Source organism: Ahaetulla prasina, chromosome 8 (genome assembly GCF_028640845.1).
Source record: "Ahaetulla prasina isolate Xishuangbanna chromosome 8, ASM2864084v1, whole genome shotgun sequence".
In the NCBI taxonomy this organism is placed as follows: domain Eukaryota; kingdom Metazoa; phylum Chordata; class Lepidosauria; order Squamata; family Colubridae; genus Ahaetulla; species Ahaetulla prasina.
This window is the reverse complement of record NC_080546.1, coordinates 31164271-31190840: the sequence shown is the minus strand read 5'-3', so window position 1 is coordinate 31190840 and position 26570 is coordinate 31164271. Positions and strand designations below refer to the sequence as shown.

Sequence of the window (26570 nt, the reverse complement as noted above, 5' to 3'; positions counted from 1 at the left end):
CAAACTCTATTTCACTGGGGGCCACATCGGGGTTGTGTTTGACCTTGAGTGGGGGGCATGGCCTGCCCAGGCTCTGCTTTCACTAGCAGGGGGTTGCAGGAGGCCGTCACGATTGAAAATGGAGCCTGGGAAGGCTGTGCACGGCCCTCCCAAGCTCCATTTTCTCTGGGAGAGGCACTGGGGCCAGTCCTTTGCTGTTTCTAGGGCAGACCTGCGGCCCAGATCTAAGCACCCTGTGGGCCAAATCTGGCCTGCGGGCCTTCAGTTTGACACCCCTGATTTAGAGGATGTTATACTGCAGATGGGTGACCTAGATTGCAACTTTTATGGACTTCATATATGACAAGAAAGAGTTCATATTCTAGTAAATTTACTGTACCTGCTCAATTTCATGAATATGCCCACTTATTGTGGTTTCTTGTCAGATGGGATGCTTGTATATGGAGATGCTTTTACCTCTCCAGTTAAAATATACCATTCCTTAATATGATATTTCCTTCATTTTATCTCCACCTAGATGATTTCCAAGGCCATGTCCTATAAACATCAAGACAGAACATCAAGAGAGAATTAAACTAATTCTTAAAAATTAATTGTAAGATCTAATGGGCAAATTGCTAGGAATGTTCTTTTTGAGTATTCACTGAATACTATACAAGTAATATTATACAGTCTTAAACTTACGATCACAATTGAGCCCAACATATGTGTTGTTAAACAAGACAGTTGTTAAATGAATTTTGCCCCAATTGAACAAACGTTTTTTGCCTTAGTTGTTAAGTGATTCACTTACGTTGTTATGTTAGTAACACAGTTTTTAAGTGAATCTGGCTTATCCTTGCTTGTCAGAAGTTATCAAAAAATAATCACATGACCTCAAGACACTGCAACTGTCATAAGTACATGCCAGTTTCCAAGCCTCTGAATTTTGATTATGTGACCATGGGGATGCTGCAACAGTCATAGATGTGAAAAAAAAGTCAGTTTTTTCAGTGCCATTGTAACTGATCAGTCACTAAATGAACAGTCGAGGATTACCTGTAGAAAATTCATCATTTACTAAGGGCTTAGTTTTGTTCTCTTTTAAAGTACAAGTTGAAATATCTGGTTCATTTGTGTTAATTTACAACAAAATCAAAGGGACACGGTGGCTCAGTGGCTAAGACATTGAGCTTGTCAATCGAAAGTCGGCAGTTCAGCGGTTCAAATCCCTAGTGCCGCGTAATGGGTGAGCTTCCGTTACTTGTCCCAGCTTCTGCCAACCTAGCAGTTTGAAACCTAGCACTTTACCTTTACATCAAAGTCAACCTTTGTGATAATTAGTTACCATCATATGCATACAAATATGCAGATCATTCCTACCTGTGATTCACAAGAAAATTTGAAATACCAAGGAAAAAAAATATAGGGTATGTAACTCGTAAATATAGGGTATGTAACTCAGAGCTAAACTGTGAAGTCCTTGATGCTCTCTTATCTTGGCTGATTGCTTGGAGATTGTGGGCTGATGATATTACCTAGTCAGTTAAGGAAACATCTACAAGCAAACAACAAGCAAGGACTCTACAAAACTGAATTAGTTGTACAGACTGAATAAAGGTAGTCCTCGACTTACAACAGTTCATTTAGTGACCATTCAAAGCTACAATGGCACTGGAAAAAGTGACTTATGACCGTTTTTCACAGTTACTACCTTTCTAGCATCCCCATGATCATGTGATCAAAATTCAGATGCTTGGCAACTGGTTCATATTTGTGACCGTCGCTGTGTCCCAAGATCATGTGATCCCCTTTTGTGACCTTCTAACAAGCAAAGTCAATGGGAAAGCCAGATTCACTTAACAATCAGGATACTAACTTAACAACTGCAATGACTCCTTTAACAACTGAGTCAAGAAAAGTCATAAAATAGGACAAAACAAATGTCTCCCTTAACAACAGAAATTTAGGGCTCAGTTGTGGTTGTAAGCATATATAACAAGGAGATGTAGGCTCCGTACAAAATTAGGAGATAAATTGCTCTTGCTTTAATCAGTAGGTTTGAAACCTTTGTTGAAGCAGGTTTGTGACAGAAAAAAACTTGAAATTGCCAACATGAGTTTTCCCTCTCTATGATTTTGTGTCCCTTGGGATTTTAACAATGGAGAGGGTCACACTTGTGCTGCAGAGAAATGAAGATAAATTTTGAAGGCGTACAGTATGGGTGTTGATGAAAGAAAAAGAGTTGACTTGAAAAACTGAAGGAGAAGCAAGTTGTGCATGGAGGAGCTGAAACTGAATGTAAACCATATGGTGGAATGAGCAATGAGGACAGGTGAAGTGAGAAGTACCAGAGCCTAACAGCCTCACAAGCATTCTAAGATGTATACCAGCTACAACCAATCAGCAACGAATAATTGATTCTCCTTCCCCCCAAAAAAGTATAACCCGATAAGGGTTGATAAACAACTCAGAAAAATGCAACCCCAACCTGCAACAGGACCTACTGAAATATGGGAGCTAGAAAGTGAGAAAATGCATGGCCAAGGAATATGATTCTCAGTCCTTAAAGGAGAGAACTAAAGAAAGAATTATGTTGTGGCAATTGAGAAGGTGGGGGGAGGGAAGAAATACTATATATAACCCTGTTGAGTAATGTAACTAATATCCTTATCACTTGTCATATACAGTATACTCAAAACTTTTAGGTGTCTAAATACACCCCCCCAAAATAGGGCTCAGCTTATACACAGATAATATACACTATTAATTATGCATAAGTATATACAGTAGGTTTTTCCCTCAGCTTTTAAAAATATATCCCAGACATACTCACAGAAAGCCTGTCTGTGGATAAGCTAACCCTCAAAATTTTAACTGATGTACTCATAAATAAAACAAATGTGAAGATTAAAACATATCAAAATTCAAAAGATGGCCTTATCCACCTTTCATGATACTTTGGTTAAAAAGTCAAGGGTTGGATTGTCCGTGGATGGGCTTATATGCAAGTATAGATTGCATTTAGTACAAATAGGAAGGTAAAATTGTGTATAATAGGCTTAATACACTGGGGGTGTATAGTTTGTATAATTAACGTCTTATTGCAAATATGAGAGTACTCAGTCTTCTGGTATGTGGTTTAAACCATACCTTAACCAGAAGTGCTCGATGTCTGAAAGCGATCACGCGCTCCGACCCCTTGGACTTCTCCCGTTCCCCGGATGGTCAGGATCCTCAGAGCCCGGGCCTTCGGTTGATGTTGTGCAATGCTCGGTCCGTGGTGAACAAAGCCCCCCTTGTTTGTGATCTTATTCAGGGGGGTTCCGCGGACCTTATAGGCATTACGGAGACCTGGTTGGGCACGGAAGGGGGTGTGCCCCTCGTGGAGATGTGCCCGCCGGGTTTCCGTGCATTCCATCAACCGAGGGCCCAGGGTAGGGGTGGTGGGGTGGCGGTTGTGATTAGAGAGAGTCTAGAGCCGAGGGAGACCACTGTGCCTCAGATTGCCGGGTGCGAATCCCTCTTTGTGAGATGGGGTCATAGGTGTCAGATGGGTTTGCTGATCGCGTACCTGGCTCCTTGCTACGTGACAGCTGCCCTGCCCGAGCTCCTGGAGGTGCTGGCCGGGGTGGCAGTTGAGACCCCAGACTTTTAGTCATGGGGACTTTAACTGCCATCTTCCGGCCCGTCATCGACAGCGGCTCGGGAGTTCACGGCTTCCATGACGGCCTTGGACCTGACCCAGGTAATTGATGGCCCTACTCACATTGGGGGTGGCACTCTGGACCTGATTTTTCTCTCTGGTCAGTGGTTGAGAGATCTGGACTTAAAGGAAATAGTCACTGAACCTTTGTCATGGTCAGATCACTCTCTTCTTCGCCTGGACTTTCTGACCGCCATTCACCACCGCAGGGAGACGGAACCGATCCGTTGGGTCCGTCCCAGGCGCCTGATGGACCCGGATGGGTTCGGACGGAGCTTGGGCCATTTCCTGAGGTCTGGCTCACGGCTCGGCCGAGGAACTTGTTGCGGCCTGGGAGCGGGCGCGGCGGGGCCTTAGACCGAGTCGTGCCTTTGCGGCCTCTGCCCCGGCGCAGGGCCCACCCGGCTCCTTGGTTCTCCGAGGAGCGGAGGGGGATGAAGCGCCGGAGAAGACGCCTAGAGAGTTCCTGGAGGTCTAGCCGTTCGGAAGCTGATCGGACACTAGTGAAGTCCTATACTAGGACTTACCTAGTGGCATTGAGGAAGCGGCGTAGCTCGCCTCCTCCCTCATTGCATCGGCAGATAACCGCCCGGCCGCCCTGTTTGGTGACTCGCTCCCTCCTTCATCAGGGGCGGGATGACCCGTTGCAGGGACGGGCTGAGGAGTTTAACGGTTATCTATACGATAAAATCGTTCAACCGGGATGGTCTGGACCAAGATTGCGGTGATGTGGGTGAGACGCCGAGGGTGGTCTTGGCGACATTATTTGGGATGAGTTTGACCCTGTGGCTCCGAGGACATGGACAGGTTGCTGGGTAGGTTGAATGCCACCACGTGTTTACTGGACCCGTGCCCCTCCTGGCTGGTGCTGGCCACTCGGGAGGTGACACGAGGCTGGCTCAGGCGATTCGATCGCTTCTTTGGTGGAGGTGTCTTCCGGCCGCCTTGAAAGAGGCGGTGGTGAGGCCCTCCTTAAGAAGCCTTCCTGGACCCGGCTGTTTTAGGTAATTATCGTCCGGTCTCCAACCTTCGCTGCGGCAAGGTTGTAGAGAGTATGGTGGCATATCAGCTTCCCTTGCACCTGGATGAAACTGTCTATCTAGACCCGTTCCAGTCCGGTTTCCGACCGGTTACAGCACGGAGGCGGCTTTGGTCGCGTTGGTAGATGATCTCTGGAGGGCCAGGGATAGGGGTTGTTCCTCTGCCCTGGTCCTATTAGACCTCTCAGCGGCTTTCGATACCATCGACCATGGTATCCTGCTGCGCGGTTGGGGGATTGGGAGTGGGAGGCACCGTTTATCGGTGGTTCTCCTCCTATCTCTCCGACCGGTCGCAGTCGGTGTTGACAGGGGCAGAGGTCGCCCCGAGGCGCCTCACTTGTGGGGTGCCGCGGGGTCGATTCTCTCGCCTTCTGTTTAACATCTACATGAAACCGCTGGGTGAGATCATCAGTGGTTTCGTGTGAAGTATCAGCTGTATGCGGATGATACTCAGCTGTACTTTCTACACCGAACCACCCCAACGAAGCTATCGAAGTGCTGTCCCGGTGTCTGGAGGCCGACGGGTCTGGATGGGGAGAAACAGGCTCAAGCTCAATCCCGCCAAGACAGAGTGGCTGTGGATGCGGCATCCCGGTACAGTCAGCTAAATCCGCGGCTGACCATCGGTGGCGAGTCATTGGCCCCGATGGAGAGGGTCCGCAACTTAGGCGTCCTCCTGGATGAACGGCTGTCTCTAGAAGAGCATTTGACGGCCGTCTCCAGGAGAGCGTTCTACCAGGTTCGCCTGGTACGCCAGTTGCGCCTCTTTCTGGACCGGGATGCCCTATCCACGGTTACTCACGCACTCGTGACGTCTCGCCTGGATTACTGCAATGCTCTCTACATGGGGCTCCCCTTGAGGGGCATCCGGAGGCTACAGTTAGTCCAGAATGCAGCTGCGCGGGTGATAGATGGAGCCCCTCGTGGCTCCCATATGACACCTATCCTGCGCAGACTGCACTGGCTTCCTGTGGCCTTCCGGGTGCGCTTCAAGGTTTTGGTGACCACCTTTAAAGCGCTCCATGGCATTGGGCCGGGTTATTTACGGGACCGCCTACTGCGACCGAATACCTCCCACCGTCCCGTGCGCTCTCACAGAGAGGGTCTCCTCAGGGTGCCGTCAGCGAGGCAATGTCGTCTGGCGACGCCCAGGGGAAGGGCCTTCTCTGTGGGGGCTCCCACCCTCTGGAACGATCTACCCCCCGGACTTCGTCAGCTTTCGGACCTTCGGACCTTCCGCCGCGGGCTTAAAACATACTTATTTAATTGTGCAGGACTGAGCTAGATTTTAAATTTTGGGTTTTAAATTGGGTTTTATTTCTATTTTTAATTGGACGGGCTTTAGAATAAGTTTTTTAAATGTTTTATATTGTATTTATATTCTATTTATCTGTTTTTAGTGCCTGTAAACCGCCCTGAGTCCCTTGGGAGATAGGGCGGTATATAAATACGATTAAATAAATAAATAAATAAATAAAATAAAAAGTTGTCAAATTTTCTTGGTTCATGGTGTTTTTAATGTCTCAATAAATTTTGTACAATGCCTCTATGGCAGAACTTGGAATTAACCTCAAACTGGACCAGGATGCCCTATGCACGGTCACTCTCCTCTCTACGCATGCGCGGAAATGGCGGCGATCTGAGAATCATGCAGGCGGTGGGTTGGCGTTTTTTCTAGCCGCGATGCCTCGGGGGTGTTTTCAAGCTATCTGGGCCCGCCGCCCCACAGAACATCTTTCCGGCAGCCGAAATGAGATCTTTGGGTCTTGTTAGACCCTCGGCTGCCGGGAACGGGGCTGGAGAGGCGGGCGAGCGGTGGACGGTTGCCGGCGGCCATTTTGGCTGGCGTCCGCGGAAACGGGCCCGCGGAAACGAGCCGGCTGGCGCAGCGGTCGCTCGGACATCAGCGACCAGTTGGGGGGTGCGGTAGGCTGGCCAGCGGCAGTGATACCATCAGCGGCTTGGATACCAGCAGCAGCGGCACTGATACCAGCAGCGGCAACGGTAGATGGCGCCGGCCATTCTGGAGGGGCGCGGAGCGGCGCTCGCTAGGAATGGCCGGGCTGGATCGTGGTTTGCTGCTGCCGGCCGCATATGTCCATCGGCGGCTGGATGTTCCGCCGCTCTATCCTTCAGTGGCATGGCTCAGCAGCATGGTTTCTACGATTCCACCCATCTGATGGTTCCATTGGCAACATCTGGGATTGTCTGGCTGCGTTATGGTCCGCACTTATCATCAGCGGCTGGCGGCTGGATTGTTTTGCTGGACTATTTTCAGCGGCACCACAGACATTGGACACAGGTAGCTTGGACATTTTGGATTTTAGAACTTTAGCTGACTCTTATATATACCATCATTCGACATCTGCGGCTGAAAACTTTTTTCCTGTCCCCGGTATTTATTTATTTATTGATGGCATCAATCGTGGACGGCCTTGGACCTGATTATGGGCGGCACCAGCGGGCAAAAACTTTTGCTGTATCCATTATGGGCAGTACTGAATGGCGGAATCCATCAGCCAAACTTCCATCTTATTTATTACCCTTACCGGGCATTTGGCCCTGGTTTGTGACTGTCCTGACTTTGTCCACAGGCTACGATAACATCAAGTGGCTAGGAACACCTTTTTCCCCACTGTTATTTAATCTTTTAGCATGAAATATTCGTCCGCTGACCTTCTCCGACTGCGAGGTTCCCCGCCTCGCAGGAATGGCCCTCGGGTTATCGATGGCGGCCTTAACGAGGGTCTTGGGACCCGGAGAGGTGGCATCGAGGAAGAAGAATCTGTGGGGTTTTTAAACCGTTTTTAAATAAGGGTTTTTAAGGGGAGGGATTGACGGGTGGGGTGAAAACCCGTCGGGAGGGATCCAGCCCCTGTGCTAGTTCGCGACACTATTCCATCTTGTCTGAAGGCAGGGGGGGAGGACGTTCCAGGTTTAGAGGGATGTTCGATCTGTACGGTAAGTGGGAGAGGCAGATATGGCGGGGGGGAGGGGCCGTACCGAGTTGTGGGAGCACGCGTTCGATGTCTGAAAGCGATCGCGTGCTCCGGCCCCTCAGTCCCTACCCGTTCCTCGGGTGGTCGTGATCCTCAGAGCTTGGATCTTCGGCTGATGTTATGTAATGCCCGGTCCATGGTTAATAAGGCTCCTCTGATTTGCGACCTTATTCAGGGGGAGTCCGCGGACCTTATGGGCATTACGGAAACCTGGTTGGGCCCAGAGGGAGGGGTCCCCCTGGTTGAGATGTGCCCTCCAGGTTTCCGAGCATTTCATCAGCCGAGGGTCCAAGGTAGGGGTGGGGGGGTGGCGGTTGTTATCAAGGAGGATCTAGAGCCGAGGGAGGCCACTATTCCTCAGATTGCCGGTTGTGAATCCCTTTATGTGCGGTGGGGCTATAGGAATCAGTTGGGCTTGGTGATCGCGTACCTGGCTCCTTGCTGCGTGACCACAGCCCTGCCTGAGCTGTTGGAGGTACTTGCTGCTGTGGCGGTTGAGACCCCCAGACTGAGGAACTGGTCGTGGCCTGGGAACAGGCCGCGGCCGGGGCCTTGGACCGTGTCGCGCCTCTGCGGCCTCTGACCCGCGAGATCTCGACCGGCCCGTGGTTCTCCGAGGGGCTGAGGGAGATGAACCGCCGGAGAAGACGCCTGGAGAGCACCTGTAGGTCCAGTCGCTCCGAAACTGATCGGACACTAGTTAGGTCCTATTCTAGGACCTACCTAGTGGCAATGAGGGAAGCGAGGCGTTCCTACGCCTCCACCCTCATTGCATCGGCAGATAACCGCCCGGCCGCCCTGTTTCGGGGCACCCGCTCTCTCCTACAACAGGAGGTGCGGGGTGACCCTTGCAGGACGAGCCGAGGAGTTTAGCGGTTATCTATATGATAAAATCGCTCAGCTGAGGACGGTCTGGATCGAATTTGGGATGATCCAAGCGAGGGAGAGGAGGCACGTCTTGTTGAGCCCATTTGGGATGAGTTTGACCCTGTGGCTCCCGAGGACGTGGACAGGTTGTTGGGGAGGCTTCACGGCACGACATGTTTACTGGACCCGTGCCCTTCCTGGCTGGTACTGGCCACTCAGGAGGTGACACGAGGCTGGCTCCAGAGGATTATCAACGCTTCTTTGTTGGAAGGGGTTTTCCCTGCCGCCTTGAAAGAGGCGGTGGTGAGACCCCTCCTTAAGAAGCCCTCCCTGGACCCAGCTGTTTTGGGTAATTATCGTCCAGTCTCCAACCTTCGCTTTGTTGCGAAGGTTGTAGAGAGTGCCGTGGCGCGACAGCTACCTCAATACCTGGATGAAGACGTCTATCTAGACCCGTTCCAGTCCGGCTTCCGACCCGGATACAGCACGGAGACAGCTTTGGTCGCATTGGTGGATGATCTCTGGAGGGCTCGGGACAGGGGTTATTCCTCTGCCCTGGTCCTATTAGACCTCTCAGCGGCGTTCGATACCATCGACCATGGTATCTTGCTGCGCCGGTTGGGGGGATTGGGAGTGGGAGGCACCGTATATCGGTGGTTCTCCTCCTATCTCTCTGACCGGCCGCAGACGGTGTTGACGGGGGCAGAGGTCGACCGCGAGGGGCCTCACTTGTGGGGTCCCTCAGGGGTCGATTCTCTCGCCCCTTCTGTTCAACATCTACATGAAGCCGTTGGGTGAGATCATCAGTGGTTTCGGGGTGAGATACCAGCAGTACGCTGATGACACCCAGCTGTACTTTTCCACCCCGGACCACCCCAATGAAGTTGTTGAAGTGCTGTCCCGGTGTTTGGAAGCCGTCGGGTCTGGATGGGAGAAACAGGCTCAAGCTTAATCCTCCAAGACGGAGTGGCTGTGGATGCGGCACCCGATTCAGTCAGCTGCAGCCGCGGCTGGCTGTTGGAGGTACTTGCTGCTGTGGCGGTTGAGACCCCAGACTGAGGAACTGGTCGTGGCCTGGGAACAGGCGGCGGGCCCTTGGACGGTGTCGCGCCTCTGCGGCCTCTGACCCGGCGTAGATCTCGACTGGTTCTCCGAGGGGCTGTGGGAGATGAAACACCGGAGAAGACGCCTGGTGAGCACCTGGAGGTCCAGTCGCTCCGAAACTGATCGGTCACTAGTTTGGTCCTATTCTTGGATCTACCTTGTGGCAATGAGGAAGCGGCGTTCCTCGCCTCCACCCTCATTGCATCGGCAGATAACCGCCCGGCCGCCCTGTTTGGTCACCGCTCTCTCCTACATCAGGAGGTGCGGGATGACCCTTTGCAGGGACGAGCCGAGGAGTTTAGCGGTTATCTATACGATAAAATCGCTCAGCTGAGGGACGGTCTGGATCGAATTTGGGATGATCCAAGCGAGGGAGAGGAGGCACGTCTTGTTGAGTCCATTTGGGATGAGTTTGACCCTGTGGCTCCCGAGGACGTGGACAGGTTGTTGGGGAGGCTCCACGGCACGACATGTTTACTGGACCCGTGCCCTTCCTGGCTGGTACTGGCCACTCAGGAGGTGACACGAGGCTGGCTCCAGAGGATTATCAACGCTTCTTTGTTGGAAGGGGTTTTCCCTGCCGCCTTGAAAGAGGCGGTGGTGAGACCCCTCCTTAAGAAGCCTTCCCTGGACCTAGCTATTTTGGGTAATTATCGTCCAGTCTCCAACCTTCGCCTTGTTGCGAAGGTTGTAGAGAGTGCCGTGGCGCGGCAGCTACCTCAATACCTGGGTGAAGGCGTCTATCTAGACCCGTTCCCGTCCGGCTTCCGACCCGGATACAGCACGGAGACAGCTTTGGTCGCATTGGTGGATGATCTCTGGAGGGCTCGGGACAGGGGTTATTCCTCTGCCCTGGTCCTATTAGACCTCTCAGCGGCGTTCGATACCATCGACCATGGTATCTTGCTGCGCGGTTGGGGGATTGGGAGTGGGAGGCACCGTATATCGGTGGTTCTCCTCCTATCTCTCTGACCGTCGCAGACGGTGTTGACAGGGGGCAGAGGTCACCGCGAGGGGCCTCACTTGTGGGGTCCCTCAGGGGTCGATTCTCTCGCCCCTTCTGTTCAACATCTACATGAAACCGTTGGGTGAGATCATCAGTGGTTTCGGGGTGAGATACCAGCAGTACGCTGATGACACCCAGCTGTACTTTTCCACCCCGGACCACCCCAATGAAGTTGTTGAAGTGCTGTCCCGGTGTTTGGAAGCCGTACGGGTCTGGATGGGGAGAAACAGGCTCAAGCTTAACCCCTCCAAGACGGAGTGGCTGTGGATGCCGGCACCCCGATTCAGTCAGCTGCAGCCGCGGCTGGCTGTTGGTGGCGAGTTATTGGCCCCAAAGGATAGGGTGCGCAACTTAGGTGTCCTCCTGGACGATCGGCTGTCGTTTGAAGATCATTTGACGGCCGTCTCCAGGGGGGCCTTCCACCAGGTTCGCCTGATCCGCAGTTGCGCCTTCCTTGATCGGGATGCCTTATGCACGGTCACTCATGCGCTCGTTACCTCTCGCTTGGATTACTGTAATGCTCTCTACATGGGGCTCCCCTTGAAGTGCGCTCGGAGGCTTCAGATAGTCCAGAATGCAGCTGCGCGGGTTATAGAGGAGCTACGTAGCTCCCATGTAACACCGATCCTGCGCAGGCTGCACTGGCTGCCTGTGGCTTTCGAGTGCACTTTAAGGTGTTGGTTATGACCTTTAAAGCGCTCCATGGCTTAGGACCTGGGTACTTACGGGACCGCCTGCTGCTACCACATGCCTCCCACCGACCCGTACGCTCCCATAGAGAGGGACTTCTCAGGGTGCCGTCCGCCAAACAATGCCGGCTGGCGGCCCCCAGGGGAAGGGCCTTCTCTGTGGGGGGACCCACACTCTGGAATGAGCTTCCCCCGGGTTTACGTCAAATACCTGACCTCCGGACATTTCGTCGCGAACTAAAAACACATCTTTTTATCCGCGCGGGGCTGGCTTAAATTAGTTTTAAGGGGAAATTTTATTAATTTTAAATGGGGTTTTTAGTATGGAAAATTTTAATCTCAGGCTAATTTAATAAGTTTTTAAATGGTATTTTAATCTGCATATTGTGTTGTTTTATTTTTGCCTGTACACCGCCCTGAGTCCTTCGGGAGAAGGGCGGTATAAAAATTAAATAAAATAAATAAATAAATAAACAAACTCACGCACTCGTGACGTCTCGCCTGGATTACTGCAATGCTCTCTACATGGGGCTCCCCTTGAAGGGCATCCGGAGGCTACAGTTAGTCCAGAATGCGGCTGCGCGGGTGATAGATGGAGCCCTCGTGGCTCCCCTGATAACACCCATCCTGCGCAGACTGCACTGGCTGCCTGTGGCTTTCGAGTGCACTTTAAGGTGTTGGTTATGACCTTTAAAGCGCCCATGGCATTGGGCGGGTTATTTACGGGACCGCCTACTGCTACCGAATACCTCTCACCGACCTGCGCCTCATAGATAGGGTCTCCTCAGGGTGCCGTCCGCCAAACAATGCCGGCTGGCGGCCCCAGGAAGGGCCTTCTCTGTGGGGTCTCCCACCCTCTGAACGAACTACCCCGGACTGGCCAGCTTCCGGACCTTCGGACCTTCCGCCGCGGGCTTAAAACATACTTATTTAATTGTGCAGGACTGAGCTAGATTTTAAATTTATGGGTTTTAATTGGGTTTTATTTTTATATTTTAATTAACGGGCTTATAGAATAAGTTTTTTAATTGTTTTTATATTGTATTTATGTGTTTATGTGTTTTTTAAGTGCCTGTAAACCGCCCTGAGTCCTTCGGGAGATAGGGCGGTATATAAATACGATTAAATAAATAAATAAATAAATAAATAAACTAATTGTCCAAGTGATATCCAACAGATAAACGAGTATTATGTTTCATGAACTCTTTCTATATAAATATAAAAGATACATAAGACACATTTCAAAAGGATAGAGGGTACCTAAATGATCTATGGTATAGTTTAGCAATACCAAGAAAATTTTTGAAGCTGTAATGGAAATAAAATCCCATGAGTTTGAACAACATCAAAGAACAGTGACATTATCAGCAAAAGTAAGAAAAGCAGTTAGATTCAAGATTAAAATGGAAAATCAAGAAAGACTGGATTGTTTCAGTTTAGAGCTTTATATTTAAAAGTTGACAAAATAACTTTCAACAAGAAAGGTAAAAAGGTTTTAAAAATCTTCTGCTACTGGTTCCCCATTAAATAATCCAACACATAAAACATACTATGTCTATTTATTCCCTTATTATATTCTCCATTTGAATTGGGCAGCCATAATCTTTATCATAACTAATACAGCTCATGTTTGAGGCCTTTTTCAGATCCATTCGGTTGTTATCATTATTATCACCACTGTTGTTATTTTCTATACTTCCTGCAGAAAATCTCTATGTAGAAGTCTCTAAGGCCATTCAGTATGAATAATGAGCTAAATCTTGCTTCTATTTCTTCCAAATTTTAATTATATTTCACAATATTCATAAGACATTTCTGTTTGGATGATGGAGGGAAGTTCTCACTTTAATGGATTTCATGCTTGGAAGTAGCATATATAATTGTTTTGTAATAAGTATTCTTCTAAATATTGACTGAGTAAAAGAGCTTAACTTCTTGGTCAGCTCTATTTATCTAGTTGGGCTGCAGTTGCTACTTTGTAAATTTGAAAATTGTTTATGGATTAATGGACTTTCATCCATTGAGATTGGTTTTGTTTTTGAATCTTAGTTACACATCTTTTAAAGCCTTGATTGAAATATGTGTGTATGTGCCAAGTGCCTATATTATAAGCAGTGGTGAAATTCAATTTTTTTTACTACCAGTTCTGTGGGCATGGCTTGGTGGGCATACTCTGGCTTGGTGGATGTGGCTTGGTGGGCATGGCAGGGGAAGGATACTGTAAAATCTCCATTCCCACCCCACTCCAGGGGAGTGATCCCCATTCCCACCCCACTCTTGGGAGAAGGATATTGCAAAATTTTCATTTCCACCTCATTCCAGGGCAAGGATACTGCAAAATCCCCATTCCCTCCCCACTCCTGGGGGAAGGATATTGCAAAAACTTCATTCCCACCCCTCTCTGGGACCAGCCAGAGGTGGTATTTGCTGGTTCTCCAAACTACTCAAAATTTCTGCTACCAGTTCTCAAGAACCTGTCAGAACCTGCTGGATTTCACCCCTGATTATAAGCATTTTTATGGTGCTGTTAGGGGTACAATGTTGACACCAGATGGACTTTTGTGAAAAAAGGACTCTCTAGAGTTGGGAGATCTCCCACACAATGGATACATTGCCTTTTCTATCAGAAAGAACAGAGAGAAAATATTTTTCTAATATTTGATTAGAGGTCAGGTTGATGCAGAATGAGACACATTCCATGGGCCCTTGGCTTTTAACATGCGTCCAGATTCCAAACATTACACTTTCTGTTCCTTGTTTATCCCAATGGTGCTTTTTCAGCAGGCAACTTGTTTTTCTTTGAAGATATTTTGCTTCTCATCTAAGAAGCTTCTTCAGCTTTGACTGGAAGGTGGGGAATGTTGTTTGATTGCTGCAGAATAGAAATATTAAAAATAAAAACATGTTGCATTTTATTCTGTGGAAATGTGTTTATTCTGTAGATTCATACGATTTTATTTCGTATATTTTGTGTAAACCACTCTGCAGCTCACAAACTTGCAAAGCAAAATATCCAAAGTTGTATTTTTGTTATTTATTTCTATACCTCCTTCATTGTTGTTTCATATATAACTACTTATAATGAGGAGAGTGTATTCAATATGTTTGCTTCCTCTCCTAGATTTCCAAAATCTTTTCCACACAGGATCTTTTGAGCAAGTGATTTCACCAATAACAAATGTATCTTATGTATTTTACTCTATGAATGAATTTTCATTGTTTGATAGTACTAGACACATTGTTTTACTCCTCCTTTTCATTTGGTTGTTGTTCTCCATGTTAGAGAACTTATATAAAATATTTCTATATCTATATACATGTATTTATTATATCTATATCTCTATATATAGCATACATCTTTCTTGACAGAGCAAAGTGCCTCGATCAAAACATTTATTCTTTCCTCCTTTTCTTGTTTTAAAATATATTGAATGAGAGTTATAAGTTTGCCTGCCTGCTGGCATTTTCTTCTTGAACAGTTTTTCAGGATTGAGGGGAGAAAGTCATCTGAAAACTAAGGAGGAATGGAAGGTATCTGATTACACTTGAGGAAAATGTACCTTCTCTTGGGAGTGAGAAAACTCACTCTGTGTAACAGTCCTTCTTAGAAATTGCAAAGGGGAATAATAGTACTTTCTCCTGCTCTGGGGAAGATGTTATTTGTGTGCTATCAGCAGTCATAAGGAATGTACCTGCACTCAGTTTACATATGAATGATTATGATCTAACATTGTTCCTATTTAAATTTAAAACTGCAAATGATCCAATTAAAGGATCCCGTGGAAGAGAGTAAAGATTAAGGTTCGACAGAATATTCAATCTTGCTCTATTTTGTGTTTTTCTGTAATGGCTAGATAGACAAACATAATGGAACTAGTTTAAACTATGGTTAAATCTGTGAAATTAAGGACAGTTTTAAAAAATGCCATTTAACCCACTCTTGAAATTACAAGGAGAATAAAAACAAATAACCTGCAGGAAGTATCAGAAGGATATTCTGTCAAATGTGTGGAACTCATCAAAGGACTACTCATATTATGTCCATACTTCCTTTTACATCTCTCTGAATCAGGAGTCTCCAACCTTGGCAACTTTAAGCCTGGTGGACTTCAACTCCCAGAATCCCGAAGCCAGCAAAGCTGGGAGTTGAAGTCCACCAGGCTTAAAGTTACCAAGGTTGGAGACCCCTGCTCTGAATGGTTCTGAAGCTGCAAAATTCACTGAAGGCAAAAAAAATAAAATAAAATGGATGAGCCATAGCTCTCCAACTCTTACTTCTGATCCGTGCTTCCGATTTGTCCATACAGAAATATGTATAGAGGTCAGTCCATTGCACAAAATTGGATGCAACTCAACTTTTGGCTGTATTAACAGCAAAGGATGAGGAGGCTGCAGAGGCTGTCTGAATGCATCATCATCACCATCTTTTAATGACCTCATAATCCCTTGCGGAGTGGAATCTGGGCAACTAAATTGAGCTGAGTGTTTACTGTCCTTCCTGTCACCAATGCCGAGTTATATTCAGCAGATATATTCTCATTGTGCCCAGAGAGAGAAATAACTGCCTCTACCTAGGATCAAACTCACAGCCTCCTGATTGTGAAGCGAGAGTTTCACCTCTAGGCCACTGCACCACTCAGGCTGCCTGAATGCATGACAATCATAATTCAAACTGAGACAAGTCCATAATTGAGACTGTTATTCATACAGTCTTTTGTTCCATTGGCTTTCATTTTATATTTAATCTTGTCATTGTACATGTTTCTTTCTTGTCTCCAGCTCGTAAACAAGAGATCATCAAGGTTACTGAGCAGCTGATAGAAGCTATCAATAATGGGGATTTTGAAGCCTACACGTAAGTTGCTTTCTGCTCCCTGTTCTGCTTTTTCTTACTTGGATATCAGTAGAATATTAGACTATATTTTCAGCAACTGGTTATTGTAACCAGGATGTGGTTGCAGTTCTCTTGATTGTATTGAGAAGAAAAAAATTCTCATATTGGAGATAGGAAACCCTTCTGTGGTCAGCAAGTATTGAGGGTAGTGATAAATCAACTCATAATTTAAGTTTGTATCACACTTGTGGTCAGAGATTGGCTTTTTCTGCTTTCAGGGAAGAGAAGTTAAATTATTCTTACTTTTAACAGTTTAAAGTTTCCATATATTTTCTGCCTCAGATTGGGAAGAAACCACACAACCAGGATTGTTAGATGGTGTTCAGCATAAAGACTTTCATATGTTTAATATAGTTCCTAAACGTACTGTGGACATTGACATGTAACTGTTTACCTCAGCTTATTTACATCATCAAAAATTAGGAAGAAAAGAGAGAGGTGGGTCAAAGATGCAATAGAACGTTCTTGGAACATTTTCATCTAGTAGCATCCTTAGTGTTTCATATTGCAGAAATGCATGCATTAGTGCACGGGTGTCAAACTTGCAGCGTCATGTTGCCATCACGTGATGTATCGCCATGTTTATTTCTCCCTTCATGGAGCTGGGGTGGACAATAAGGCCTGCATGTGACGCATCTGGCCCTTTGGCCGCCAGTTTGACAGCCCTGTATTAGTGGGAAATGGACAGACCACCTGAAGGCAATCCCAGATAAGAACAGTTTCCTCAGGGCTGGCTTCAACTATGACCTCAGTTGTGTGTATGTGAATGAAAGAAAGGAGTAGGAAAGACACCAGAACAGCCCTGTTTCAAGGAAAAGCTAGTGCCTTAAAACTGTGGTTCTCTAAGGGCAGGGGTCGGCAACCTTAAACACTCAAAGAACCATTTGGACCCGTTTCCTACAGAAAAGAAAATACCGGGACCCACAAAATCCTTCCCATGCCCAACTATTTCTTGAGCGGCCACAAAACTAGCATATGTAGTTCTTCTGAAACTTTTCTTTTCTTCGATTTATCCATGGTTGGCGTACTGGGGTGGGGGTTGAAAAGCTCAATAAATAGCGTGCCGGCTGGTGTCGCACATTGGCAGTTGTGACGCATATTTTGAGTGACAGGGAGCCGCAGCAGAGGGGTGAAAGAGCCACATGCAGCTCCAGAGCCACAGGTTGCTGACCCCTGTCCAAGGGGATCACAAGAGATTCAGGATTTCAGGAACTGAGACTTTAAAACAGGGGTCTCCAACCTTGGTCCCTTTAAGACTTGTGGACTTAGCTCCCAGAGTTCCTCAACTAGCCTTGCAAAGCTGGTTGAGGAACTCTGGGAGTTGAAGTCCACAAGTCTTAAAGGGACCAAGGTTGGAGACCCCTGCTTTATAAGGTGTCCTGCAGACTGTAGGCTTACCAGATTCAGCATGTACATGATGGCTTCTCATTTTTGTCGCATAATGTGTATAGGAGATTTATTTTTCCCCTTGCTCTGTAGGAAAATCTGCGATCCTGGCCTTACTTCATTTGAGCCTGAAGCTTTGGGAAATCTTGTAGAAGGGATGGATTTCCACCGGTTTTACTTTGAAAATGGTATGCTGTTACCTTTTGTTAATAATAATAATAATAATAATAATAATAATAATAATAATAATAATAATAATAATAATAATAATAATAATAATAATAATAATAATAATAATAATAATAATAATAATATTTTAATTTGTATACCGCCCTTCTCCCGAAGGACTCAGGATGTTTACAGCCAAAATAAAATACAGCAACAATGCATACAATACTAAAAGCAAACATTAAAAAACTTATTCAATTTGGCCCCATTTTAAAATACAGTCAACCCTATAAAATTAATAAAAATTTAAACCCATAAAATCAGCTAAAAAATTTAAAAATTCAAGCCAGTCTAGCAAGACGGAATAAATAAGTCTTAAGTTCGCGGCGAAAGGTCCGAAGGTCAGGTAGTTGTCGAAGTCCAGGGGGAAGTTCGTTCCACAGGGTAGGAGCCCCCACAGAGAAGGCCCTTCCCCTGGAAGCCGCCAGTCAACATTGCTTGGCTGACAGCACCCTAAGGAGTCCCTCTCTGTGAGAACGCACCAGTCGTTGGGAGATAGAAGATGGCAGTAGACGGTCCCGTAACTATCCCGGTCCTAAGCCATGGAGCGCTTTAAAGGTGGTCACCAATACCTTGAAGCGCACCCGGAAGACAACAGGCAGCCAGTGCAGTCTGCGCAGGATGGGTGTTACATGGGAGCTCCGAACTGCTTCCTCTATCACCCGCGCAGCTGCATTCTGGACTAACTGGAGCCTCCGGGTGCTCTTCAAGGGGAGCCCAATGTAGAGAGCATTGCAGTAGTCCAAGCGAGAGGTAACAGGAGCATGAGTGACCGTGCATAGGGCATCCCGGTCCAGGAAGGGGCGAACCTGATAAAAAGCTCTCCTGGAGACGGTCGTCAAGTGATCTTCAAAAGACAATCGCCCATCCAGGAGAACGCCCAAGTTGCGCACCCTTTCCATTGGGGCCAATGACTCGCCCCCAACAGTCAGCCGCGGCTGCACCTGACTATATCGGGGTGCCGGCATCCACAGCCACTCCGTCTTGGAGGGATTAAGCTTGAGCCTGTTCCTCCCCATCCAGATCCGTACGGCTTCTAGACACCGGGACAGTACTTCGACAGCTTCGTTGGGGTGGCCTGGGGTGGAAAAGTACAGCTGCGTATCATCAGTGTACAATTGGTACCTCACCCCAAAACCACTGATGATCTCACCCAGTGGCTTCATATAGATGTTGAACAGGAGAGGCGAGAGAATCGACCCCTGCAGCACCCCACACATGAGGTTCCTCGGGGTCGATCTCTGCCCCCCTGCCAACACCGTCTGCGTCCGGTCAGAGAGATAGGAGGAGAACCACCGATAGACGATGCCTCCCACTCCCAAACTCCCCAGCCGGCACAGCAGGATACCATGGTCGATGGTATCGAAAGCCGCTGAGAGGTCTAATAGGACCAGGGCAGAGGAGTAACCCTTGTCCCTGGCCCTCCAGAGACTTACGACTTTTGAGCCAAACCTTTTAGATTATTGTTACAAAGCTCATATACAGGTAGTCCTTGGCTTACAACCACAATTGAGCCCAAAATCTATGTTGCTAAGTAATACATTTGTTAAGTGAGTTTCCCCCTATTTTACAACTTTTTTTTTGGCCACAGTTGTGAAGTGAATCACTGCAATTGTTAAGTTGGTAACACAGTTGTTAAGTGAATCTGGTTTCCCCATTGATTTTGCTTGTCAGGTCATAAAAGGTGATCATGTGTCCCAAGGACACTGCAACTGTCATAAATATGAGTCAGTTGCCAAGCATTTTAACTTTGACCATGTGACCGTGGAGATGCTGCAAGGTTCGTAAGTGTGAAAAACGGTCATCCTGTCCTATCCTGTCTCCCCTACTCCTTCTTTTCATATGTTCAGATAGTATGTTTTATATTAGAGAGAACCCATCAATATACCACGTAACTCTCTTTCTTATAACTTTATCTTTGTCATTGTTGGAGACATTTGAGGAATCTGGTAAAGAAATATCTCTCTGAAAGGATGACCCAAGAGGTCATGGGTTGTCTAGTTGTATATAGAATGTAAAACTATGACCAGGATGGCAAACCTATGGCATACGTGCCCAAAGTGGCATGCAAAACCATGTGGCCCAGCATGCGCAGCCTTGGCTGTTTGTCTTCCGGGGTTTGGCATGCATGTGCGTGCGATGATCAGCTGCCGTTTGCACACGTGGCAGTGCAAAAAACCGGTGTACACATGTGCACCAACCAGTTGATTGCCGGGTGTGCATGTGCACTAGAACCCGGAAGTTTGGCTTTTCCAGAGCATTATCCCTTTGTGCGTGTGGCAGTGCTGAAAACCGGCCTGCTCTGATTGTTGGGGGCGCATGCACGCTAGAACCCGGAAGTTCAGTTTTTCTGGAGTATGGCCCCGACAAGCGCGCGCACGCAACATTTCCATGCAACCTTTTTGATACACGGTGCTGAAAAGGTTCGCCATCACTGACCTATGATCTTGTCAATGAAACCAAACCGAAAACCAGTGTTTTATTGTTCTCTTTGCTCCTTTCAATTGCTATATCTACAGGGATTTGGGGGGGTGGGAACCCAGCTTCAGAATAGTGGTCATTAGATGTTCGGCATTTTAGAGCCCTAAAGTTGAAACCTTATTTGCTATCAGTTACTATATGTATCCTAGGAAATAAATTTTGATATTTTTTTTGATAAGTTTTAAATCTATACCGATCTCTCTAAAGGAGTGGGAGGAAATAAGATGTCAGGAACTGCAGACTCATTCAGCTGAGGAAAATATGATTTGATGTAGTAATGGCATATGTCATGGCAGCAATACTGTTCAGGGCATGTGCGAAATGTTTTAGGCTGCAACAGGTAGAAAATATTTTAAAATGTCACAGATTTTGATCCTCACCTAATTTGGTCAAGAATTAATGTTTTTAACTACCTCACTATGTAATTAAGATCTCCTGTCCCAATAAACAAACATTGCTGTGTGATATATTCATTGGTGCCTATACTCTGTGAACACGTTAGATGAGTTTATCAGTGGCTGTTCAGGATTACTATTTATTTGATCCTAAGTGGGACCTGATGATCTGGAGCGCAACTGTTTTGTGCATTAAGGGTTTTAGACATCGTATGTCTTTCCTTCCATAGCTTTGTCAAAAAGCAACAAGCCAGTCCACACCATTATCCTGAATCCCCATGTCCATCTGGTAGGGGATGATGCTGCCTGCATTGCATATATCCGACTGACACAATATATGGATGGAAGTGGAATGCCCAAAACGATGCAGTCAGAAGAGACGAGGGTTTGGCACCGCCGTGATGGAAAATGGCAAAACGTTCACTTTCACCGTTCAGGATCACCAACAGTACCTATCAAGTGAGCAATGGATTCATGTCCCCTCATTGCAACTTTTCTACTGTCAAATAAATAAAAGCCCCATATTTGCATCACCAGTGATTTACATATTATGTTTCACTAGAGCTCTGCCTTGAGCGGCTCACCACATTAAAGAATTGAAATAAATAGCTTGTAATGAAATCAGGTATACTTCCACAGCACGAATGCAGTGTCATTTTGTATAAAATAAATCACTCTGAGTCGTTGGGAATTAACAGAATTAGGGGCATATTGGATGTAGCCAAGCAGAAAAGATTTGCAAGAGTAATTTCCCCTCTTTGTATCTTTCTTACATTTATCAAATCAGCTTTGGGAAAGATGACAGATTGTTTCTTAGAATTTGCTTCAGTGAATAGTCACAGATTCAAGAACAGAACTGAGTTTGACTAGGCTGTAACAGATGAATGTTCTGATATTAATTCGGCTGTGGAAATAACAACAAATTATTACTTATTGTGTCAACAAATGAACAAGAATCTGTGACCTCCATCTGTTTCATAGCTTTGGACTATTTTTAGAAAATGACTAAGCATACCATCACCTAACATAACCCTTCAAACCAAATATCCAGGCAAGTCTTGCCAGAAAGTACCAGGAATAGGGGAAAAATCTTTGCAAAGATCAGTTGAGGTTTAAGCTGATGAGGTTCAAAACTATGCAACAATTTTAGAACCTTGTATCTGAGCTTAGGTTGTTTTAATTAGAATACAATGTTTTGTTGAATAATCTTTAGATTCATTCCTGGCTTGTTAAATAATGTTCAGGAAGGACCTAACCTCGGTTCACACATTTCTAATTTCTTATCATAGTCAGGAAATGGTAGGTTTATAATGCTATACTATAAATCACAACACCAATATTAATAAAATTGAATTGGTTGTCTGAATATGATGTAGATTATTACTCAATAATTATTAATGGCAAGATGCAAAAAAAATATTATTTTGTACAATCTTAAATTAGTTTCCCCTAATTTAAAAAAATATATAATTATTTGAATATAAATATTTATATTCAATATCAGTATTTGAAGGAGAAAATAGGTTTGGCATTTGATTTGTTTGGGTCTTTTTAATGAACAATAAAAATAATTAAGTTTGAAAATTACTCTCAGAATTTAGCACAAAATAATTAATGAATTAATAATTAATTCCCTCTCCCCCCCTTTCTCTCTCTTTTCTTCTTGTCTTTTAGCTAAATGTCAACGCCACCCATATTGTGTCCACGCACTCTGCACTTGGTTGGCTCCCCCGGGCCATCCTTTGGCTCTCTTCATGCATGTTCTCCGAGTGCATGAAGCTGTGAAGTTTCTTCAAGTGATATGTTTATGATTGCATCATTTGTTGTATATTCCATTGATAGCTTTTGTTTGCCCTTCATTGAAGGAAATGTTTCATGGCAGATGGAAGGAGAGGTACAAGAATAAAGGGTAAAGGGAAAAATTGAAATGCGAGAGTATATTCAGATTATACATCTCCAGCAAAAATACAAATAACATCTGCATGTACACCCTATAAAAACAAAGGTTAAAAATAATTAACTTTGTTTAGTTTTTAATCTTTTCTGAGGCATTTGTTTTTAAAGATTGTTGCCTAATCCTTGTGTTATAGGAGGATTAATGAAATTCCTACTAACAGCATCTTTAATGTAGGATGTATGGTAGTCATAGTGACTTAGATCAAAGCATTTCTATAGATTTGAGGTCTTGTGAAGTTGCCTTTGCTGTGATTCACTATGTATAACTGGGGGGAAAACATTTGCAGATTTGACTTCAACAAGAATAATTGTCACTGCAGTCATTTGTTCAGCAAATGTAATGGCAAATAGTTTTTTTTCCTTTTCTAATTGCTTATTTAGCCTCATTTTCAGGGGGGAAAAAATAGCATTTCTAGCTTTCAGAAGCCAAACAGTGAACAGATTCAATGTAGCTTCTGATGATATAGCTTATGGGTACAATAAAACTTTTTTTAATCATTTTTTGGATGTACAGTACATTTATTAAAGCAAGATGTAGAGGATTTTTTAACTGATATTCTAATAAGATAATGTAGCAATTTAGAACAATTAGATCTTAAAAGCTTAGTATCAGGAGAAGTCTAAATTTTCTTTGTATCAATTTATTACCGGGAAACACCTGTTTTCTAATAATGTTGTCAAATTTAACAGTAATTTATCCATTTTTCATGGCTTGTTGACAGCCTTGAAAGTATGAAATAAAACAGTAACTGTAGATTTATTAATTTCTTCATTTTCCTACATGTCAAATGTCCCTTGAATGTCAATTACTGCATATATACCTGCAAAACAAGCAGTTAAAACACATTATTTGGATAATGTTTGTTTGTTTTTCTTGTATAAATCTAACATATTTCCAAAAGTACTGCTCCTTCTATTTCAGTTTTTTTTTAAAAAATGTATTAATACTTTTCTTTCTTATTAAAGTATTTTTCTTTCATTAAGTAGGGCAATCAGTTTTCTGTAACATTGTATAGCGCATGATATTTTGATTAATATTCTTTTTGGTAAGTAAAAATTTACAACTTATAACAGCTTGAAAAATTTTTAAAGACAGAGGAAAAAAAGTCCCAATTTGTATAACTTCCATTTCTCTATACTGATTATTAATCAAAAGTGGATCTTATTCTTTATACCTCGATGTCGTAAACATTATGTTAGAAAAATTTAAGCTTTTCTGGTGATAGTTATTACATACTTTCAACCCACAGAAGTATTTAGAACAATCATCAGTAAACGTCTCAAGCCATATTAATCTGCTAGTGGGATCTGTGAAAAGATAATGGCCTCATGCATAATTTTTATTAATAAATTTCTTCTTTTGTGAAGCAGATTTAGGTGGCATTAGTATATTTTTATGTTATAGAAATATGGCATATAATTTTTTTACCCTTTTACCATAGCATAGCATGCGGTGATGCCATGTTATTCTAGATCGTCTGTCTTCCACACTAAGATGTGAGAAATACAATGTGAGTTAGTTCTCTGCACTCCACCTGAATTATACATCTAATTTTTGCCATTTTAATACACTGCAGTTTATTATGAGACAGTGTATAGGTATTTGTGTGTTTATACATATATATGTCTCTCTGTGTATACATATATATGTGTATATACATATATATGTACATATATGTGTGCGTGCGTGTATCTATATATTGATATATTGATATAGATATATAGATATATATATATATCTCCTGCCATAATGGTAAAGAACTGACAGATATATTTAAGAATTAATAAATTTGTGATTTATGCTGACATTTAATGCTTCATTGTTTTCTTTTGAGATTGCAGGCTTCATCATTTGTTACCTATCATTTACTACCGAAATGACCATTATCATAAAGCAGGGGTCTCCAGTCTTGGCAACTTTAAAACTTGTGCACTTCAATTTGCCAAGATTGTAGACCCCTGTCATAAAGGATTGAATGTATTGGGGCTAAGCAAGGTGACTTGAATTCAAAATATTGTACATTGAAATAATAGTTGTTTCACGTTTAAAACAGGATATTCTCTCTTTCCAGAAATGTTCCTACACTCTTCTATCCATTCCAGAAATATTTTGAACACCGCTGTGTTATTTTACAAAATATCTGTGGAAGTACTCCAGTTTGTGGATAAAGAATCCATGTCGTAGATCAGGGGTGTCAAACTCGCAGCATCACAGCAGTGTCATGTGACATATCGTGACTTTTTCCTCCTTTACTAAACTGGCGTGGGCATGGCCAGCACGTGGTGCATCCAGCCTATGAGCCACGAGTTTGACACCTGTGTCATAGATTATTCTTTTTTTTAAAAAAAACAACCCTTGTTTATTTCAAACAATTGCTATTAGTGGTGTTATTATAATGTACTGCCATCTGGTAGCCTATCTTCTAGTGGCGTTCCAAGAGTTGGTGTCAGAGCACTATAAGCCTAAGATGTGTTTTTTGTTGCTCTATACTACTTATTCTGCACACTTTATTAGTGACTTCTATTGGGGTTAATCTTGCATAATATAAACAATGTAGGGCATTTTTCAGTGCTGCAAAAATACCTGTGAATGCAGCGACCTATTCAAAGCTTGGCTGAATAGGTTTCAAGACAGCTCCTCCAAGACAGGTATTTCCATACCAAAAGCTAATGAAAGGCAGTTTCACTGATATTTTAATTGAAGACATTGTGTTATTTTTTTTAAAAAAAAGGAGATTTAATTTTGTCACCTGAATTGTTTTAATTTACCTATTAATTATATTTGCTACTTTAATTTTATATTTATATAGGAATAGCGGGTATGTGGGGGAAAACGTGGTTTGCTTTGAAAAGATGGATAACGTTTCTGGTTAACTTATTCTAGTTTTCAGTTTTCAGAACCAGTATAGTGGTTCAGTGTGGTTCTAGCGGTGAACTGGCTCAGGTTTGAGTTCAGCCTTAGCCATGAAGACTTAGATGATCTAACAAATAAAATTAAAAACAAAAACCATTGTGCTTTTTTTAAAAAAATAGGTCCTTGCCAAGAAGCCCTTCAGTTTTTCCACAGTATGCCCTATGCCTCTTATAGAGATTGGTTGATTTGATTTATATCCATCACAATTAAAAAGTTTATCCACTATTGCTATTCATCCATCAAAATACTATCAAATGCCCATGGTATAACGGTAGGCTGAATTTGGCTGGATATAATACATGCAGTCTGATTTTTGGATTTTTCTCCAAGTGGAAATGACCATGATCCTACATGCTGGCATACATCATCTATAAGATCATTTACCACAACACCCTTATTTTTATTAACAGCAATGGCAAAATTATTTTACTTTCACACTCAGCATTCATAAATTAATATTAATGAATCCATCTGTTTTTCATTTTGTTTTCCCTCCTTTCCTGGCAGCCATTTGGGTCCTTTATTTGATTCTTATAGCTTGCCAAATGAATAATACATTGTTTTCTTTTCAGAATTTATGGAGAATTTCTGCAAACACTTCATATCAAACAAGTACTTGTAATGGGTTGCATTCAGTTTATGGCTGACACAAGTGTGGGAAAAATAATTTACAAAAAGGATCAGTTTTGAGGAAAGTAAAGAGAATCAATGCAGAATTGCTTATACTTAAATTGGTGGTCAGTGTCATATTTTCTACTACAAATTTACATTCAATTTTCCTTTGGCCAGATAAGTGTCAGCTTCTGCTTTCTGGATATAATCGATGCTGCCTTCCTGAATGTCCTGCTATTTTCTGCCCTTTTCTGATAGACAATAAAACAAGAATGCTAGGGATATGAACATAGATCCTCGAGCACAAGGAGTCA

General features: G+C 44.3%; 1 protein-coding gene across 5 annotated transcripts in view; it reads left to right on the top strand.

The window, feature by feature from the left end:
- The window catches only part of CAMK2D (calcium/calmodulin dependent protein kinase II delta), a 161382-nt gene extending 136844 nt beyond the window's left edge, over positions 1 to 24538 (top strand). For all 5 annotated transcript variants that reach the window (XM_058192328.1, XM_058192329.1, XM_058192330.1 and 2 more), the window contains 4 exons: positions 16170 to 16245; positions 17764 to 17858; positions 21005 to 21233; positions 22449 to 24538. In XM_058192328.1, the coding sequence (XP_058048311.1) occupies positions 16170 to 16245; positions 17764 to 17858; positions 21005 to 21233; positions 22449 to 22452 (404 nt within the window). In that variant the 3' untranslated portion in view covers positions 22453 to 24538. The remainder of the gene's footprint in view (positions 1 to 16169; positions 16246 to 17763; positions 17859 to 21004; positions 21234 to 22448) is intronic.
- Positions 24539 to 26570: the final 2032 nt, after the last annotated feature.